The 21,678-nt window shown below is 37.1% G+C and overlaps 1 protein-coding gene and 2 long non-coding RNA genes across 4 annotated transcripts in view; 2 read left to right on the forward strand and 1 right to left on the reverse strand.

Moving 5' to 3' along the window:
* Positions 1–1,520: 1,520 nt before the first annotated feature.
* LOC6502246 (NAD(P)H-hydrate epimerase) lies at positions 1,521–2,864 on the reverse strand. Of its 2 annotated transcripts, XM_044717266.1 has the most exons (3): positions 2,590–2,862; positions 1,884–2,490; positions 1,521–1,826 (listed from the first exon to the last, which is right to left on the reverse strand). In XM_044717266.1, exons 2-3 carry the CDS (start codon positions 2,453–2,455, stop codon positions 1,604–1,606), a joined length of 795 nt encoding a protein of 264 aa, XP_044573201.1. In that variant the 5' UTR covers positions 2,456–2,490; positions 2,590–2,862; the 3' UTR covers positions 1,521–1,603. The 2 variants fall into 2 exon arrangements, with proteins under 2 accessions (XP_044573201.1, XP_001967143.2); XM_001967107.4 differs by having other exon boundaries at positions 1,884–2,864.
* A 39-nt stretch (positions 2,865–2,903) lies between these two features.
* Positions 2,904–21,678, forward strand: part of LOC123257569 — a 29,555-nt gene continuing 10,780 nt past the window's right edge. Inside the window, exon 1 of the long non-coding RNA XR_006507675.1 lies at positions 2,904–3,210. This is a non-coding gene — a long non-coding RNA (uncharacterized LOC123257569). The remainder of the gene's footprint in view (positions 3,211–21,678) is intronic.
* Positions 18,789–21,073, forward strand: LOC116656436. The gene is made up of 2 exons (XR_004311394.2): positions 18,789–19,274; positions 19,338–21,073. It is a non-coding gene; the product is annotated as an uncharacterized LOC116656436 (long non-coding RNA).

The following is a 21,678-nucleotide window of genomic DNA, read 5'->3' on the forward strand; positions in this document are numbered from 1 at the left end:
TCTGGGCTTAGTGTATTAAGAACTCCTGCAATTCTTTGTTTGCATAATATGATGCCGCTTTCAACCACGTGCCCCATTTGGTTATTATGGATTCAGGGGGTAATTCCTTGTCTAAAAAGTGTCTAAATTTAAGCCATGTGGTAAACATGCTATGTAAATCATGTTGGGATAAAAAAGTATGCTGCAGCGTCTGTTAACAGCAGCAAAACTTTTCCTTCATTGCCTTGTCGCCACAATAATCGAATACTATCTTTGACGAAACGAGATATTGTTGCATTGTTGACCTCATCTAGTTGTTTACACGATAATAAAATGAGTTTGAGTGTTCCTTCGCTTAAGATTCCAATAAATTTCGCGACATAACGGTCTTGCTTATCGGTTGTTTCGTTAAAATCCAAACGATTTCGTACTTAATTTCGTCGCGAATTTTTGGCATTGATTGCTGGTAGCATTTGTCCAAATGCGTTTTTCTTTGCATACTCTCATCTGGTATTTGTTGCCCTGTGCATTTTTTTTTTAATTTTCTAATGTATCATTGTAAACTACATTCAACAATGGTATATTTCCTGCAACCAACGCTGCACATACGTAGATCCATTTTATTGTTGAAATTTGAATTGCCATTATTTGTAGTTTTTTCATGGATAAATGGATGATTGATGCTTTTGACCTGTCATGAAAAGCAGTAGCAATGCGCTGAAATTTGATAGAAATTTTTCGCATTCAACCTAAATTATAAAAATTAGAATGAGACCAAACTTAAAGACTAATTTTCGTCGTTTTTTCATATTACATAATTTCCAAGTAATTAGAAACACTTCTCGGAAAGGCTGTTGAACCATTTTCCCATTAAATTTTCTTGGTGAATATTTTTTTTGGCATGGCTCCACTTTTTATACCTTTGCAACGCAGTGAAGGAGACATCTCCGAATCTATAAAAAATATACATTCTTGATCAGGTTCTCCTCCAGAGACAACATAAGCATGTCCGTCCATCTGTTTGTTTCTACGCAAACTAGTCTCTCAGTTTTAAAGTTTCGACTTGAAACTCTGCACAGTCTCTTGTTTGCAGGCAGTATATAAATCGGAACGGCCGGGATCGGTCGACTATATCTTATAGCTGCCATATGAGTGATCGGAAATGCCATAACTTTGGTGATTTCTTAGTTAGAAAGATTGAACTTGGTACAGATTTTGGGCAGTCATCCGATTTGGCAAATTTCATAAATCAACCGACTATATTTTATAGCTGTCATGTAACAGAACGATCGGAAATGGCACATTCTTGCTATTTTTGAAGATGCTTGGGTCTGTTTTAAACATTTTTATTATAAAATAGATTTTATGGTGAAATTCTCATAAGGATCGGCCAACTATATACGATCCCCTATATATACAATAATATAAGCTTCTACCTAACTGCAACACTTCAACATATGCTCCGCCCGAAGTTAGCTTTCCTTTCATAGCTCATAGTTGCGTTGTGGTTGAGAATGTAACAACCAATTAAAACAAACCACTTGCCAATATATAACGAAATTTATGGCCTCTAAAGGAAATTAACAATGGTAACATATTATTTATTTCCAATGTATTATATTAATCACAGCTTTAAGCACAGCTCGTTGCCCGGATAGGTTGGCAAGTTGAGATCGTACTTGCGTTGCAGTGCCGGAGGCACAAACCTCCCACCCAGATAGTGGTATCTACCTTTAAAATTCCGGGCACATATCTTAGGAGCGGTCAGCGAAATTAGCAAGTCCGGTTCTAGATCAGAGTCGTTTACTTTGCCTTTCTCAACATCCCATCCGCTGGGAATATCCACACTATAAACAATAGAAATTATTTAAAAACATTGTTTGTCATAACGATAGGATACCAACCTAGCTATGGGCAACGTGGTCTGTTGCATCAACTCAACTATGGCCACAAATTCAGCCCTAACTGGAGGTTTAAAACTGAAACCAAACAGAGCGTCTACTATAAGGTCAAAGTTTGAGGCAGCCTCATTAATCGCTGGACAGTCCTCTACCCTGCAGATCTCCATCAGTTTACATTGGTGGCTCAGGTTCTCGTACAACGGCTTGGCTGTGGGCTTCGGGTAGTATATTGTTGGGGTGTAGCCCATGAGAGCAAGGTGGCGGGCACAAACTAAACCATCACCTCCGTTATTGCCAGGTCCGCAGCAAATTAGGACACGACCGTACTTATCCGTCGGAAAGCATTTGCTTATGGCGTGCGCGCAACTCAGTCCAGCTAGCTCCATCAGCTGGTCCACGCTAAACTTGTAATCGTTAAAGAGCTCCTGATCCACGTTGATGGCTTCGCTTTGGCTTAAATATTTTACCATTTTTCCCGCCGAGTAAAAACGCGCTGTTTGTTTCGACAAAATCACCTGCTTGTTTCTAATAGGATTACGAACTTGGCTGTGTTTTATTTTCAGAAGCCGTAACATATCACAAGATCGGTAGAAAAAAAAGGTACATACATCTAAAGTACAAAATATAGAAACCAAGATATGTGCAATCGAAAGTATGAAAATATTCGTTTTTATGTTTTTAATATTTTCATTCTACGTATTAGTGTTACCAGATGTCAATTTGAATTTCCCTCAAAATCGTATCGGATGGGACTCAAAAGCCACTAAAAACATCTTTATCCGCCCATATGTTTTAACTAAAATACAATAATTAAAAAAAAAAATGGTTGAACAGTAAGGAGGAATGTTTTTCTCCATAATTTGCTTGAACTTCGACTTCTTATTTTCAACCAAAACACTCAAATTTTTCAAATTCGCAAAAAAAATTCGCAGAACAACACAGATTTTAACCGTGCTTATTTGATTAAAATATTAAAGATAATTCATTTGCTCGTTTCTTGTCTTTTCTGCTAAAAATTTTACATTTTGGTAAAATTGGTATTTTTGGTGTGGTCTTATGGCTGAGAAACACTAATTATTCCCGGTTCAAATATCGATGCTATCGATAGAATGCCATCGTATGGGTGGCAACACTAAATTAAAAAAAATTAAAAATTAAATAAAATATAAAAAAATAGAAATTCACTACGCCAGTATCCAAAGCAATATTCATTAAAGAATTTTATATTCCAAAGTATGGCCAAATGAATAAATAAAATGAATGAACACTTGTATCACATTAAACATTTTTGTGTGCATTCAATCTGAATGAGTGATAAACCAAATGAAAGGTATTGTTTTCATTAGAAGGTTTTAACAAACCAAAAGTAGTTTGACTTGGGAAAAATTTGCGTCAATGTAAAACATTTTTGATTTACTAAATTGGATATAGTGGGGTCATTGGTGTCACCATACAAAATATTTGTATATAAACAGCTTTAAAATACGTCGATTGGTAACCATAACCAACCCGATCCGACATTTCGTTCAAAAGTTAATCTGAGAAAACAAATTTTTAAGAATTTCCCAAATGAAGATGTTTGTAAAATTTGTCTCTGAAAAATCTCCCGTCCGCGTTTGCCTTATCACTGTGGATTCGATTTTTTCTTCTTCTTCAAAATGAAGCCAGTGTGTGTCCGTTTGTCTGGTTGTCTGTTTGCACTATTTTTTTCTTGGCAATCCTGAAAAAAATTGGAGATGTTTGTTACTATCATATGAGCAATTATTGTTCTACAACTTTTTTAAATACTCGTTGTAATTTTGAAAAAATCGTTGTTAATTAAAAAATAACTTTATAATTAAGAAAGATATTTAAACGTGCTTTACTCCGTTGAAAAGGTTTTTTAAATATCTATTTAACTTTCTTTGAGACCAAACGTCTTTATAGTACACAAAAAAAAATACACTGAAAAAATTTTTTTTTGGCAAAAAAAAATTTGCTTATTTGATCCTATTTATATTGCACGTGGAGATAGCTTTTGAGATGGCGCAACTTTTAATATATCGCTCATATCTAGCAAAATTCGCTAACTCAAGATATAGTCCTGTAAGTGCAGCTACCCATTTTGTGCAGCCTCCTGTGAAGCTTGAATTTACTTTTACATGTGGGTGTATTTGATTGGCAACTTTGCATTTTGGAGTCTGCATGCAAAGTATGGAGTATACAAAATATGGAGTATACAAAAATGGAGTACCCCCTACAAAATATGGAGTATATCTTTTCAGCTTTTAGTTTTTTTATTTAAAAATAAAATCCAAATAAAAAAGGGCTTAAAAAGTTGAACATAAACATTGGCTCAACTAGGGCTCGAACTCAGGCCCTCCGTGTTAGAAACCACAACGCTCTCCACTTGGCTAACCTCGAACTTCGTTGCCTGATGGCAAATTTTGATTTAATTCTGCTTTGTGTTCTGCTGAAAAGTGTCTCATGTCTTAATGAGAAGACTTACAAATGCACAATTTTACGAGTATGCTTTATATGCATATGCCCCCACTGAGCATATTATGCATATAAATAAAACACTGCTTTACTTAAATTACAGCCACCACCGTTTTTGGGCCAAATCATGGATTAAAAGCTAAAAAAAAAACTAGCCAAACCAACTCCGCCAATACTTTTCTAATATTTATTATTTTATATCGCACACCCAAAATAAAGTGTTACATTCAACAATTTGTTTAACCAGAAAAACTGGAAAAACCTTTTTTTTTTTTAATTTTAAAAATTTTCTGTAGGCAACCGTTCTAAATTATCGGTATAAATTATATACCAATCGAAAGGTATTATTTCAATTAAATATTAAATTGCTTTGCATTCAATTAGATAATAAAAAATATTAAATATAACAGTTTATTTTGAAACTGCGATATAAAAAAATTAAAGTAAACAAAAATCAACCCATAATAAAGATTTTTCTGCTTGGAATCGAACCCACGACCTTACGATTAACAGACAGATATCGCGCAAAATATTTAGAATGACAAGAAAATATTAGTGATTAATAAACTAATATCGAATATGCGTAATTTCGAACTCTAGCAGCAGCAGAGGACCGGAGAATTACTTCGCCTACTTTGTTTTGACGTTCCAAGGGCAAACCTTATTGAATGGTTTTTGTTTTTCGAACGAATTTTGACATTACGGCCGGAAAAGGAGGTGACAGGAATTTTAGTACTGCTGGGTCTTTTGAGCTTGTTCATGAATGTGTGCAATAAACTTTAAAATATAGAGTAAATTCTTTCAACTTTTACTTTATTTGTCTATCGGACGACTATATCCTATAGCTGCCATATAACTGATTGATCGGAAATGCCATAACTTTGGTGTTTTTTAAGTTGGAGGGTTGGAACATGTGTGGAAAATGTTACATTTGATCAAAAAATCTTATCGGCCAAATTCATAAGGATCAGCCGACTATATCCTATAGCTGTCATATAACTGAACTGAATGGCACAACCTTGCTATTTTTAAAGATGCTTGGGGCTGTTTCCAATATTTTTATTAGAAATTTTTTGGAAATCTATAGGGGAAAAAAATCAGTATTTGGTGTTTATTGTTGGTTGGGACTTTCCACACACGTTATATCTGGCCAAAATATCTTATATACAAAATTTCATAAGGATCGGCTATTGCTGTCATAAAACGATCGAAATTGGCATAACTTTTGTGTTTTTTTAGTTAGAAATTTGGTACAGATTTTGGGCAAAATAATCCGATTTGCTAAATTTCATAGGGATCGGTCGACTATATCCTATAGACGCCATATATCTGAACGTTCGGAAATGGAACAACCTTAACTGCAAGGGTATATCAACTTCGGTTCCGCCCGAAGTTAGCTTTCCTTACTTGTTTAAATATCTTTTTCACTTTCTTTAAGAGCAAATGTCTTAAGGAAAAAGAAATACATGTAGGGTTGTACAAATTATAGTTTATTTAAATTCTTTAGGTAAGGTATACAAAAATAAATTATCTTAATAATAATTGCGACCATAATAATTTTTAAGTGTGGCCCTTTCTATAAGTCCTAATACGTCCAAATCCCACATACACTATAACAAAAATAAAAAAACCTGTTCAATTTTTTTTTTCAAAATTGGCTCTATTGATCCTATTTTTGTAGTGTCTGAAAATAAAAACAAAACATTAAATAGAAATATTGCATTTAATTTATTTAATTTTAAATAAAAAGTTTTTTTGTTTGTACATCAAAAATATTCTTATTCGACACGTGTAACAATAACAAAAATATAAACACGTGCCGGGTAAGAATATTTTGAATGTATAATTTTTTTACATATATTACATATATATTATTATTCGTCGCCAAAATTGATATCAGATATTTTGAGTGTGGCATGCGGGGTCGCTATCGTTATTTTACGTCGTCAAGAGGTCACCCAAGCAGATGAAGTTTATGTCAAAATCTTGACACTATCCCTCCTGCTACCAAAGATGCAATCTCAATGTAGCGCCAGGTCAGAAAAGTTTTTAGAAAAAGCTGTAGTTCCAATATCTGAATTATATCTAGAAAACAAAATTCAGACAAATCGGAACATATTTATAGTTATAAACTTTGTATTCTTCTTTTCTACTGGATAGTTTCAGTTGTTGCTTCCAAAACATATAAAAGTATGCAAAAATTTGTTTTGTGAGGATCTATAGCCCCCGGGGGCCGATCACTCTTTGGTATTTTTACACCGACAGTACCTGGACATTGACACGAGACAGCATGAGTTGAAACTTTGCACACACCCTTTTGTATATCCTATAGCTACCACATAACTGATTGATTGGAAATACCATAACTTTGGTGTTTTTTAAGTTAGAGTGTTGGGACTTTCCACACATGGTATATTTGGCCAAAATATCTTATGTACAAAATTTTATAAGGATCGGCATACGGACTTTATCCTATATCAGTATAGCTGTCATAGAACGATCGAAATTGGCATAACTTTTGTGTTTTTTAAGTTTTTTACAGATTCTATTTTGGGCAAAATAATCCGATTTGCCGAATTTCATAAGCATCGGCCGACTATATCCTATAGCTGCCATATAACTGAACGATCGGAATTAGCATAACTTCGGTGTTTTTTAAGCTAAAATGATGGGACTTTCTACGGATTCCATTTTGGACTAAAATAAATATCCGATAGAATAAAATCCGATTTGCCCAATTTCATAAGGATCGGCCGACTATATCCTATACACGTAAGTGAACGATAGGAAATGGCACAAACCTTAACGGCAAGCGTATATCAACTTCGGCTCCGCCCGTTATCTTTCTTTCCTTGTTTTTATATTAGTTTCAATTTCAATGAATAACACACATAACACGCATAATTTCACCTGCTCCATAACCTTTAAGCTCCCCTGAACCAAAGTCCAGAACAAACATAGGTTCTATCACCCACAGTTTCCGCGGTACACCTAAGAGAAGAAATGGATCAAATTTTACCATACATATATTAAATTATGTAGGCCGTGAAATGGCGATGACCATCATTGTTTTTAGTACATATCATTTTTGAAATGTATGTGTACCGACGAAAATGAAAAAATGGTATCTAGCAGTTCTAGCAAATCTTCTATGGAAGATTTTTATTTTCTTATTAAAATCAGTAGATCATAACATGTTTTCATTTTTGATTAAAGAAAAAACACGAAATAATTTTATTGAATTTATTATAGGTGGTTAAACAATATTTTCGTCAATAAAATTGGACTTTTTAATGTCACATTTTCTAAAAGTCATCTAAAAGTTTTCTAAAAGTTCTAAAAAACTTTTTTTAATTGCGTTAAATAAAAAAGGACAATTCCAAATAGTGGCAAATAAACTCGTATCTGTCGTGAGGAGTAAGAAATAGTTTCAATTCCAGTCCAGTCGCGATCAAACACTCCCCGAGTTAAGACGTGCCTAAAATTTAAGCGGAAGCTAAAGCTATTATTATTCGATTTACAACAAAAAACGAAACAAAATAGTGGTTGCTGATAAGCACTAAAAAATCGTTGTTGTTAACATGAACAACGACGAAGACGACACATCGGCTTGGAGCTGGCAGACAATAAGACCGAAGCCGAAGGCAAGAGGAGCTCCGTAAATACTCGTGATACTCCAATGAGTTCTGTTTTAAAAACTGTTTTTATTTCACACACTTCTCTTACAAGAAAGATACATGAAAATCTTAAATCTATTTAAAACTACTTATCAACGGACTGCTCGCTGACATGCTATGTGACCCTTTCTTAAGTGCCTCAAGTGCACCACATAAACATTTGGTTAGACTGCAGGAGATCGTCTTTCAAACCATGCTGTTAATCACTTATTCACATGGGTCCGATCTCCTACATTCTATGTTTGGAATTTTTATCGTGTTCAATGCTTGAACATTCTGCAAAGGGCCACAAAAAAGGTGTACATTTTATATATTTTTAAATTTGTTTTCTTCAATATTAGAAAACTATTATTATTATAATTGTTCGATGACAATATGTCGTTAATTATATCATTCTATTACATATTTTTAAATAGTTTAACATTGTTTAAGTTATTTTATTAGCTCCCATGTTCAACTTAATGTTTGAACATCCTGCAAGGGGCCACAAAAGTGCTTGACTTATGTTTACATTTTTAAATTAATTATTATTTCTGTTCGATTTCTTAGTGGACTGTAATATTATATATATTTTTTAATTTTTTGTTTTTAGTGGACATCTTGAAAACTTTTTTTTTTTTTTTTAATTAAAATTAAATTGATGTTATAAAACCAAAAATAAAACAAAACTTGCCGATGACTATAATTGCTGATGTTATTTTACTGCTCTTGCCGATGCTTTTGTTTCCGTTGTTGCTTTGGCTGCTGTTGCTCCTGATGTTGCTGTCGCTCGGATGTTGCTTCTGCTTGGGGTGCTGCTGCTGCTGTGACTGATGTTGCTTTTGCTGGGGTGCTCACTGCTGCATTGGCTGATGTTTATTAAATTTTTCGATGTAGGGCCTCGGATACGCCAACACCTTTATAATTTTATTTTTTATAGTTTCAAATGTTATTTATTCCGGTGCTGTCCCGGAAAAAATACCATAGAAAGGAACGATTTTAAACTGGGCTCTTTTTTGCCCAGATCGCACCCTTATTTTATGCTCATTGGCATTTACACAATTTTACTTTCTGTGTTCCTTACCTATTGGGGGAAACGACAGTTTTGTTTTTTTTCATGACTACGATTTTAAACTGGGATCTTCTTTGCCCAGATCGCAGCCTTAGGTTAAGCCTATTGGCACTTTTATAATTTAATTTTCTGTGTTCCTTACCTCTTGGGGGGAAACGACAGTTTTTTTTTCTGACTACGATTTTAAACTGGGATCTTCTTTGCCCAGATCGCAGCCTTATATTATGCCTATTGGCATTTTTATAATTTAATTTTCTGTGTTCCTTACCTCTTGGGGGGAAACGACAGTTTTTTTTTTCTGACTACGATTTTAAACTGGTCTCTTTTTGGGCCAGATCGAAGCCTTATTTAATGCTCATTGGCATTTTTAATTATAATTTAATTTTCTGTGTTCCTTACCTCTTGGGGGGAAACAACAGTTTTTTTTTCCTGACTACGATTTTAAACTGGGATCTTTTTTGCCCAGATCGCAGCCTTATATTATGCCTATTGGCATTTTTATAATTTAATTTTCTGTGTTCCTTACCTCTTGGGGGGAAACAACAGTTTTTTTTTTTTGTTTGACTACGCGATTTTAAACTGGGCTCTTTATTGCCCAGATCGCAGCCTAACCTGAGTCTCTTACCACAGGGGGGAAAACGTCAGGGTGTCCCGAAGGACCACATGATAAGAGGAGCCCCTTATATAAAGGTGTTACTCCAATGAGTTTTCAAATGAAACCTTATTAGTATAGGGGCTCCTCTTATCAAGTGATCCGGCTCGAAGGACCAAATGTTAAGAGGAGCTCCGTAAATACTCGTGATACTCCAATGAGTTCTGTTTTAAAAACTGTTTTTATTTCACACACTTCTCTTACAAGAAAGATACATGAAAATCTTAAATCTATTTAAAACTACTTATAAACGGACTGCTCGCTGACATGCTATGTGACCCTTTCTTAAGTGCCTCAAGTGCACCACATAAACATTTGGTTAGACTGCAGGAGATCGTCTTTCAAACCATGCTGTTAATCACTTATTCACATGGGTCCGATCTCCTACATTCTATGTTTGGAATTTTTATCGTGTTCAATGCTTGAACACCAAGTGTCCGATCCTACTAGAGAAAAAAATTGCCCTGGCCCATGCACCCAGCACGAGCTCCAATCAATACGCCCTCCTAAGCGACAACACGCCAAATAATGGAATTGAAGACGAAAGCGAAGCACTGGACTTGATAACTGAAGACACCTTAGATGAATCTGCCAAGCCGCCATCTATATTCTTATCTGAAGGCAGTAATATAAAAGGAATGCTAGCTTATCTCGAGACAAAAATTAAAAAAGAGCTTTTCTTTTATAAAGTTCAACGCGATGATCAAGTAAGAATTATGGTTAAGTCTATTGAAGAATACAGGAAACTTGTTAAAACTCTTCCTGGAGATTTTGTCAAATTTCACACATATCAAACTTACGAGGGCATTTAGAGTAGTTATTAAGAATTTGCACTTCTCAACGGATATCGACTTAATCAAACAAGAAGTGGAGTCCAAAGGCCACACTGTTAGAAACATTAGTAATATTAAAAGTCGTGTAACCAAAGAGCCATTGAACTTGTTCTTCTTAGAAATTGAGCCCAACAATAAGAACTTAGATATATACAAAGTTAAACACATTGGTAACGCAGTTGTTAATATAGAACCCCCCCCATAAAACCAAAGAAATCGTACAGTGCTATCGTTGCCAGGAATTTGGACACACAAAGTCATACTGTTCCAAAACTCACAGATGTGTAAAATGCTCTCTTAGTCATCCCAGTAACATTTGTCCAAAATACAAAGAACAACCACCAAAATGTGCCAACTGCAATGAAGATCATGCTGTTAGTTACAAAGGGTGTAAAGTTTATCAGGAACTTATATAAAAAAAAATAGTAAGCGGACGCAACCACCTAAAAAACACCAAAGTCTTAATAAAGGAAATGACTATGCTACAACTCAATCATTTGCTCCGTCTAATAATTCGACTCAACAACCCAAGGATTATCAATCATACGCTCAAGCTGCTGCGGGAAAAAGTATCACAAACACGTCCCTAGAAAGAATAGAACAGCTTCTGGAAAAACAATTTGAACTTACGAATAACACAGTGTAACAGTGATTTTGAACTTTTGAAGTGACATAGTAGGAATTGTTTATTGGGTCGAGTATATCAAAAAACCATGTTTGAAGTTTTTTGGGAAAAGCGTTAAACCTTCACCAATTTTCATTATTTTTTGATTTATTCAGAATTAATGAGACAACATTGATATGTGGCAAAAATTACAGAATTTTTGTAAATTGTACCGAAAAACTGGCGTCAAAATCCGAAAAACACGAATAAAAGTCGAAAACTTCAGTTTCAGGTGTAAAATTGTTGTCCTTTTTGTTCAAAATCACAAAATCAAAGATATATTTTTTTTTCAAAAGCTACAACATTTAACTATTGAAAAACACCGAAAATTTTGAAATCGGTTGAAAAAAACGCGTCCAGGAATTGTTAAGCGTAAAGAAGTCCCGAAAAACGGTTTTTTAACCATAAATCAAGATTTTGAGGGTGTTACAAATATTTCAAACATGGTTTTGTGATATACTCGACCCAAAAACAATTCCTACTATGTCACTTCAAAAGTTCATTAATGTTTGTTTTTTTTGTAACACTGTGTAATTTACATAATATGATAATGTTACTTGTTGGGCCAAGCAGCCACCAAAGAATGCATATAAAATAATTATAATATGCTAAGCTGCAGCTTTTGTTATCAGCATGTTTTCGTCTCTGTTTTGTCTCCCAGTTTCGCATGCGATTTATTGTTATTTGTAGCGTATGCGCTTTGGGGAGCTTTGGTTGAGCTTCTGCGCAAGATCTTGGCTTTGCGTTGTTGTGATTTGGAGTTGATTGGAGCCGCATAGATTAGGGTTAAATTGCACCCAAAATAAATATATTGAAACATTGATTTGAAACGCGTGTATTTATTCGGCTGCTTTTAAAAACTATTAATAGCACAACATTGGTGACCCCGACGTGATTTTATCCCGGTTGATTATTGTGATCAACATTAAAAGTGCCAAGAAAACGCCCTTGTTGTTGTTGTTACAAGTTGCATTTTAATTGAAGAATGGTTTGCTGCCGCAAACAGGGAAAGGATGCTGCGGAGAAGAGCAGAGGCGGCCTGCCAGGAGATGGAGGCGCTGCATCATAAGGTAAAGGCTGCGGCGCGGACTGAGGATTGTTCCATTATTGCGCTGGAGTCAGTGGAGAAGCGTTTGCGTGAGCGGTTCACCGCTCTTCAAGAAGAGTTGGAGGAGCTTAATTTTAGCGAGATCGGGAGTGATCTGTATTGGAGATTCTCGCAGCTGGCGACTGATGTGGAAGTGGAAATTCAGGTGGAGGTTGCCAAGCGCTCCATGGGAATCGCTGCCCACTCCACACTTCTCGACGGTGCCCGTGTATCGCCAATGCCATACAAGCCAGCCCCCTCCTTGCCACCGTTGCCGATGCCAACATTCAGCGGCGGCTATGCCGAGTGGCCGGATTTCTGCGCCTTTTTTAAGACCACGATTGACAGCCATCCTCACCTAACGAAAATGGAAAAGCTCCGGGGGCTCATTTCATGCCTGCGCGAGTCAGCCTTGGATACGGTGAGAGCTCTGGAAATTAATGACGCGAACTACGATGTGGCTCTTGACCTATTGCGCAATCGTTTTAGTAATCGGCGTTTAATATTTTAGTCTCACATTAATGAGATCCTGCAGCTTCGTGTGTTTGAGCCAGGGTCTGTTGCTACTCTTCGGGAGTTATCCGACCGATTCAATGGACATATGCGGGCCCTCATGAGTTCCGGGACGTCGGCCAAAATTCAAGGGTGCCTCCTCATCCAGATCATCTTTCAAAGGCTGGACCCTGCTACAAAGGCCAAATGGGAAGACTTTCTGGCAGGAAGCACTGATGACAGCCTTCCATCTTGGGAGTCTATGGCACGATTCTTAGAGCAAAGGTGCCGGACTCTCGAAAGCGTTGACTTTTCTTTGGCGGCGTATTCACCAGTTAACCAAGTAGGCCGAGGTAGATCGTCCAATAACCGATCCTCGTGCATGGTTATTAACGCCAGTCCTGCTCTATGCGCCCTGTGTGGTGTTTCGGCGCACGAGCTTCCTGCTTGTCCAAGGCTCAGTGCTTTGTCAATTGAGGAACGGTACGACGAAGTGCGGCGTCTGACTCGCTGTTTTGTTTGTCTAGCGGATGGCCATCTCGCTCGCGGATGCTCAGCTTCCCGCTGCTCGACGTGCAATCACCGTCATCATATTCTGTTGCACCCTCGCTGGCAGGTTTCACCAGCACGAGTCTCACGTCCTCTCGGTGCAGTTGTTGGTGCGAACCCATCCCGCTCAATTAACACTGTTGTGACCCAGGAACGCAATGCTGAGCTAGTGCTCCTGCCAACAGCCAATGTACTCGTTCGTGGTCGATCTGGAGACTTCCTGCCTTGCCGAGTTTTATTGGATTCCGGTTCACAAGTGCATCTCATCTCGTCGCGGCTGGCGAATGAACTTCAGCTTGGCCGCTCCAAATGCTCCACAACGGTGGCCGGTTTCGACGGCGTTGGGTTTGAAACAGATGGAGCATCCGTTAATGTGTGTTTGAAGTCCCGCCTTTGCACATATTCAGTGGAAATTGAGGCTGTTGTAGCTTCACATATAACGGACTATCAGCCTAGCCAGGACATAGATGCTTCGGGCTGGAAGATTCCTGGCTGACCCCAACTGACACAAAACGCAGCGAGTGGACCTGCTGATTGGAGCCGGCTTATTCTTTGACCTGTTGTCGGCTGGCCAAATCCAGTTAGGTCACGGGCTCCCCATTGCTCAGAACTCGATTTGGCTGGGTGTTTTCTGGCCACGGTGGACTATCACGGGATGTGTCGGCGCTCTGTGGTAGGAAGGACAATCCATGGAATAACCTCTGCAATAATGTGACTGCTGCCCCTTCCAACATTGTTATTGAAGGCCCACCCTTCAATGGGGGGAGGATGTTGGGCCAAGCAGCCACCAAAGAATGCATATAAAATAATTATAATATGCTAAGCTGCAGCTGTTGTTATCAGCATGTTTTCGTCTCTGTTTTGTCTCCCAGTTTCGCATGCGATTTATTGTTATTTGTAGCGTATGCGCTTTGGGGAGCTTTGGTTGAGCTTCTGCGCAAGTTCTTGGTTTTGCGTTGTTGTGATTTGGAGTTGATTGGAGCCGCATAGATTAGGGTTAAATTGAACCCAAAATAAATATATTGAAACATTGATTTGAAACGCGTGTATTTATTCGGCTGCTATTAAAAACTATTAATAGAACAACATTACTTGTAAACAAGCTATGCAAATAAACCTAAACTTAGGAATATGGAATGCCAATGGGCTTTCCAACCATGTAATGGAAAGCTTTGACCTTAAGTCAGATCATTCTCCAATAATAGCTACTTACAGCACAATGGCCCATATGTTGGAAAAGCCCTACACAGTCATTTCAGCATCTACAGACATTAACGCATTCAAGAGCTATTTAGACTCAGCTATAAGCCTGGATATTTCGTTAAAAACAGGAGAGGAGATAGACTATGCTACAAACACAATTCATAAAGCGAGTTACAGAAACACGGATCATGCTCTTAATCATCAACAGTCAATCCAATTGTACCTGCCTATCGAGATTCGACAGAAAGTAGAAAATAAAAGAAAACTGCGTAAACGTTGGCAAGAAACTCACTACCGTCCTGACAAAAGATTATACAACAAGGCCGCATCTTACCTTAGTCAACTTCTGTCGAACTTACGCAATGAATCTCTAGCTGCGTATCTGAGAAACTTAGATCCTAATTCCTGCAACAACGAACACAACCTATGGAGGGCGACTAAATACCTAAAGAGACCAGCTAAAAGAAACACAAATATTCGTAATAGCAATGGAAATTGGTGTAGGTCTAATAACGAACAAGCGAAAGCATTTGCACAACATCTGCAATCTATCTTCCAGCCCAACGATTATAATAATTCTTAATAATTAATAACAGAGACCGAAGTAGAAAAATTTCTTGAGTCACCCTGCCAAATGAGCTTACCTATAAAAAGCATCAAATATGAATAAGTCGTAACAAAAATCAAAGACTTGAACAATAAAAAAGCACCAGGTCCTGATAAAATAAACGGCATCACCCTGAAAAGCTTACCAACAAAATGCATACAGTTTATCACCCTTATATTTAACGCAATTCTCAGACTAAACCACTTTCCAAGTCAATGGAAATGTGCAGAGATCATAATGATCCTAAAGCCAAACAAAGTGGAAACAGAATTAACATCGTATCGTCCCATTAGTCTGCTGACAATATTCTCGAAAGTGTTTGAAAAAATACTCCTGAAGAGAATGTTGCCAAACGAACATTCCATCATTCCTGAATACCAATTCGGATTCAAGAGAGGCCACGGGACCCCCGAGCAGTGCCACAGGGTCATTATTGATATAATTACTGCATTTGAGAACAAAAAATACTGCACAGCTGCTTTTCTTGACGTTCAACAAGCGTTTGATCGTATTACTTAATAATCAAATCATATATTAATAAAAGATGATTTTACGTGCAGCAGAAAAACGATTCATCAACGTTACTTCTCATTAATGCAGGCGTCCCACAAGGAAGCGTATTGGGACCAATCCTCTACACTTTATATTCGGCGGATATGCCAGTCACAAACAACTGCACTGTTGCAACATATGCTGATGATACAGCCGTTTTGGCCACAAGCTCATCTAGAAATGAAGCTTCTGAACTTCTGCAGCGTGAGCTAAGCCTAATTGAAGACTGGTTCCTTCGATGGAAAATTAGAATTAACTGTCTAAAATCTGTCCAAATAACCTTTTCATTGAGACCAGGTAATTGCCCAAATGTGTTACTTAACGGCTCGCCAATTCCACAAAGTACCTGTGTCAAGTATCTGGGCTTGCATCTCGACCGCAGATTAACGTGGAAAAATCACATAAAAGCCAAATGTCAGCAACTTAGACTTAAAACACTAAAAATGTCCTGGTTGATAAGTCGAAAATCCGAAACCTCACTGGAAAACAAAATTCGCCTCTACAAATCTATATTAAAGCCTATATTATTAGATATATAGCGGATCGTATATAGTCGGCCGATCCTTATGAAATTTGGCATATTGTATTATTTTGCTCAAAGAGGAATCTGTACTAAGTCCCATCTTTCTAACTTAAAAAACACCAAAGTTATGCCAATTCCGATCGTTCTATGACAGCTATAGGATATAGTGGGCCGATCCTTATACATAAGATCCTATTACATAAGATATTTTGATCAAACATAACATGTGTGGAAAGTCCCAACCCTTTAACTTAAAAAACACCAAAGTTATGGCATTTCCGATCAATCAGTTATATGGCAGCTATAGGATATAGTCGACCGATCCCGGCCGTTCCGACTTGTATACTGCCTGCAAAGGAAAGAAGGGTGTGTGCAAAGTTTCAACACGATGGCTTTAAAATTGAGAGACTAGTTTGCGTAGGAGGTGATCCTAATCAAGAATATATATACTTTATAGGGTCGGAGATGTCTCCTTCACTGCGTTGCACATTTTTGACCAAAATTATAATACCCTCTGCAAGGGTATAAAAAGAACACGTTAATGCGAACTAAAAACCATTACTTATGCAAATCGTAAACGCATATCATATGCGTCCAAAATTGATTTTTCGTTTCCTAATTTTCTTTGTTTCGGGTGCGTAAGGGTCAGAACTTTATAAAAGCCTATTAAATAAATCCTTATTTTTAAAAATGAATACGCGAAACTTTACGTGTGTTCTGGCTTTTAAATATTTTAATGTCTTTATTTTTGACTTATTCTTTTCTTCCGAAAGTTCGCCAATTGAAACTAAAGCATTCTCGATTATGTCAGGCGCGTGAATCGTTGAACTGAATGAATGACTTTATGAACTGTGGCTGGGAGATAGTTCCACGAGTATTGCTTAGTTAGTTTTTCAACTGTATTTAATGCGTAATTCTGTACCACATCTATCTATCAAGTGACCATCTATCCCTTTTACTTCGGCTACTTTCTGCCTCGGTTTCCATCGTTTGAGGATTCACTTCCTCTAACTTTTGGTTTGTTTAGAATGAGTCCCATTCTTTGATGAAATTCGTGTTGAATAAGAATTTATCGGGACAATTCGGGAAAAAAATGTATTAGGTAAGTTAGAAAGGGAAGCAACCTATGACATATTTAAGTACGAATAATTGCTTGAATAATGAATTAATTGAATAATGTGAATAAATTATCAGCTCTTTCCGACGTGGAGATTGAAAAATTATTAAATTCTATTCAATTTGACATTGATACCATGACATTGATTTATGTTGGGTAGAGAGATTTGTGTAACTTCAAGCGGAAGTCCTACTCCTTTTCCAAAATTGTTGTCACCCTCAAGTTCGATTGCGTAAAATTCACCTCAAGCACAGAAACGCAAACGTAAAGCGCCTGCTGAGCATAATATTGCTCATGTTAAAGAAAGCACAAAAGCTGAATGTGGATCTGTTTGGACTATTGATCCGAAAGCACCACTTTTCAAAAAGATGTTGTGGTGCCAAAAGAACCTAGTTATGGATAAATCTGCAATATACGCCATTCAAGTGTTTTCAATTTTTTTTTATGATACTATTATTGAAAATATCACCCAGCAAACAAATTTGTATGCTACCCAAAAGGATGTCAATACTTCGTTTTCCACAACAAATTTAGAAACTCTCCAATTCTTTCTAAAAAAAATTTACATTAAAATAAAATACCAATAAATATTTTATTTTGATGTCAGTTTCTCGCTCCCCAAATGTTCGTTCATATTGGAGGGAGTACGCATTTGGAACAATACAAAACGCAATGTCAAGAAATCGCTTTGAAAAAATACGAAGAAATTTGCATTTTAATGACAACAGTAAGTTGCCCTCCAAGGATTCTGCCGACCACGATCCTTTATAAAAAATACGGGCGCTCGCGAATCATTTTAATGACAAGTACCAATTAGTTCCGATCCGCCAACGCTTATCTGTGGACGAACAAATGTGTTCAACAAAAGAATTCACATAAAACTCAATCCGAGCAAAAATAAATTTTTTTTAAAACATTTTTGATACATACTGAATCCAAAAATTATTTTTTTCTTGGAAAAGAAAATTTAGGCGCTAGAGGGTTAAGTTTGAGTTTTTAAACTCATATTTTCAAAAAGTCATGGCTATCTAAAGCTGTTTCTATGTTCAAAACGTATCTATTGCAAGTTCAGCTGGTTTAGTTAAGCTTTACAGAAATTTTAGATAGCCATGACTTTTTGAAAATATGTGAGGCAATAAAGTAAGGCAAAGGCCAGTGGCCCTTGTCAAAAATTCAAGCATTATGTCTAAGTTATTAGTGCCGAGGAATAATCGAAGCTCTTCAGATACTCTGATTAATCCACGAGCGTTCTACAATCCGATATTTATTGTTAGTTAAATCATTTCGGCAAACGCGAAATGAGAACCTGGACCAGCTGCATTTTCTGCATTGGACTCTGCATTTTCCTATATCAGCTTTGTAGCGGTGGTCTGAAGGGATTTTGAAAAAAAAACAAATAATTTAAACGAGATAGGTAAAAGATGACTTCAATATTTGAATGGAGTAGCCGTTAAATTCATTGCAGCGTTTAAAGTGGACAGATTACGTTCTGTTATTTTGGGACGCTTGGATTTTAACAATAGGTGGCGCTAGAAAACTTATTTAGTACCGCTTAAGCTCAGCGAGAGATTAGTCTACCCTGGTGGGGTATTGATCAGGGAAGATTAGCGGGTTGTTCAAAAATATGGAGGATGATTTAGATCGGGGACATTTCCGCTGCAGCTGGCTTTAAAAGCTCGGAGGCGTGCAGTTTCGCTCTCTTTTCTTGTGTGCGCAGTCGTAAGGGAAAGTCGAGTCTACGTTTATTTAAAATCGGACGGAAAACAAAAAAGTGCTGAAAAGTGGAAAAATAGTGAACAAGAGCCAGGAGCATTTTCTGCGAGAAGCCCGGACTGTTGCATTTAGCAGGAGCTATCTGCGTTTGGCCAGCCGCCAAATTCAACATATTTTAAAGGGGCCGGATCTGCGGGTATGTAACTATGTGAACAGTGCGGATCGGTGCTCCTAACCCAGGGGTAATACGTTTTTTTAGTTCGGCCCTCTTAATCCTAAATTAAAAATAAAACGGAAAAATCCGTTGAGGGACTAACAAAATTGGCCAAATGAGATGAGTTGACGACATACCCGAAACTCTTGTATATCTTCCCGAGCTTCGGCCCTGTCGCGGCATCGAAATACATGTTTAATTTAGAGGGTCGGTCTTGAGCCCTAGAAGAACACCATGTCGCCACGATCGCGCCGCAAAACCCTGGCCCATTACTATCTCGGATCCTGTTATTCTTGGCACACATAAATATACCTTTTTGCCAGCTCAAGAATTGGACTTTGAATGAGAATCACGTGTCTCTAACCTAATTTGATATTTTCTTAAACACAAAACTGAATTTTTATAAATATTTCATTAGTCATTTAAGTCCAAATCAATTTGGATTCCAAACCACAAGCATCATGTTTTCAAATTTGTTTATTTTTTAGTTATAAGTTTATCTAACCTAAATTTCTCTCAGTGTATATAAACGCTCGTATGCAAGCTTAATGCTTTTATATGTAAGAACCAGTCTCCAGAATCTTCTAACGATAAGGAATCTCTACACTTTTGAGCAGATAACACAAATTTTAATGCCTAATTTTGGGGATGACCACTTTTAGGCCACTTTACAGCTTTCAGCCCTCGGAAGATCGATCTTTCTACGCTAGATCAGGAGTGAATACTGTGAGCCATTTTTGTGCATGTTTTTATTATATCCTAAATTCTCCCCTGATTGGGAAAAATTTTCTTTTGATAAATTTTATAATGATCTGCAAATAGTGTAGCATACCTGGTCGTCAATGAATTTAAAAAAAAGTAAATAACGTAAACTTATTACAAAGCTTTAAGCTTGAACTAAAAGTACATCATTTATCATTCTGATTGCGTTTAATGAAATATCTAAGCCTCTTCAAGGTGTATATTTCCAATGCCGAAGCTATAATTGTGAACTTTAAGAAAACTTTTAAAAATCTTTTCGAATCTTATACTCATTAGCAAGTTAGAAAAAAAACTGAATCGAAGTCATTTTTGAAGAATTTTTGTTTTATTAAATTTATCGAAGTATTTTAGAACATATATCATTATATTAGCATGTAAGTCTATCTGAAAAATTAAACCCTGTTAATATTGAACAATGAAAACTAACTAAACCTTATTCATCTGAACTCAGCTAATGACCTAGCGGTCGCAGGATAAAGGGGTCATCAGAGCCAGTCTCAAGGATGATGATCATAGGTTGGGAGGGTAAATTTGGAGGCCACATCTACACCAGTGGTTCCGCCTAGTTTACATCTTCGCGCTCTCGTCCTTCTCTATCCCCCTCTATAAAATTTGATCTTCTATATACTTTACCGGTTCTATCTTGCAATTCTTATGTCGCTAGCACGCTCAATTCTTGACTTTAGATTATTAATTTGTAACCTGGCCGATCCGTCCGAAACAAGACCTCCACCCCCCAAGCCGACGAGCGAGAGCCGGACTCTATAGCGTGCTCCTGTGAAGACGGGTCCCTTTCATTACCCACACCGTTACACGTTACAGTTATTTTTATTAATAATCATAAAGAAAAGTACTCTGTGAGTAAAGTAAACACTCATTGGGACTTACGAATAGAACTTCAAATTTTATTATTCTTATCCTTTTTATCCAAAGGGCTGGCTAAACGCAGAATTTAGTGAGGATAACAGTTAAAAGGACATTAGTGTCTTTTCTGGCCAAAGCTAAATTCTGGATTTATCCACACCATTTCCTACGAAACCATCGGAGTTAAGGCTAGTTAGAGCGTGAACACAGATCAAATACAACTGCGGTTAGTTGTCTGTCCGGCTAAAATTAACACCCATGGAAATCATTTCTATTCCTCTCGTAATAAGGTTATCACTAGTCTAAAGATAATGGGAGTTTAATTTAAAACAAATCAGCTCGAACAACCGAAGATCAGCGAAGTTCGTCCGAGGATTCAAAAATAATTTGAGACCTTAGATCCGGCACGAAATTTTAAACGTGGAAGTTAGCTCCGTTTCTGATTTAAGAGAGATATGTAGGCGTCGGGAATCCTTTCTTGAAGACGTGAGGCGTACTCATGGGTACGGCAAAAGTAATCCTTTTAAAAGGGACGTTTCGGAGATAGTACCTGGTGATGAGGGAAAGCCTACTGAGTCCGATGAGGAAGAGGCAGTAGAAGCTTTTACACTTGTATGTTGGAACTGCCAAGAAGAGGGGCACCGCTACCAAGAATGTGTATCGGAAAGACGGATTTTTTGTTGTGGTTGCGGTGCGGCCGACACTTATAAACCAAGCTGTCTAAAGTGTTCAAAAAACTTCAAAGGCAGCACTGCGAAGC

This window comes from Drosophila ananassae, chromosome XR, assembly GCF_017639315.1.
Source record: "Drosophila ananassae strain 14024-0371.13 chromosome XR, ASM1763931v2, whole genome shotgun sequence".
Taxonomy (NCBI): domain Eukaryota; kingdom Metazoa; phylum Arthropoda; class Insecta; order Diptera; family Drosophilidae; genus Drosophila; species Drosophila ananassae.

Coding starts and splice junctions, on each gene's coding strand:
- LOC6502246 (XM_001967107.4), bottom strand. CDS start 2,455: ATGTTACGGCTTCTGAAAATAAAACACAGCCAAGTTCGTAATCCTATT. Junction 1,827..1,883: donor ACCACGTTGCCCATAGCTAG/GTTGGTATCCTA, acceptor TATTGTTTATAG/TGTGGATATTCCCAGCGGAT.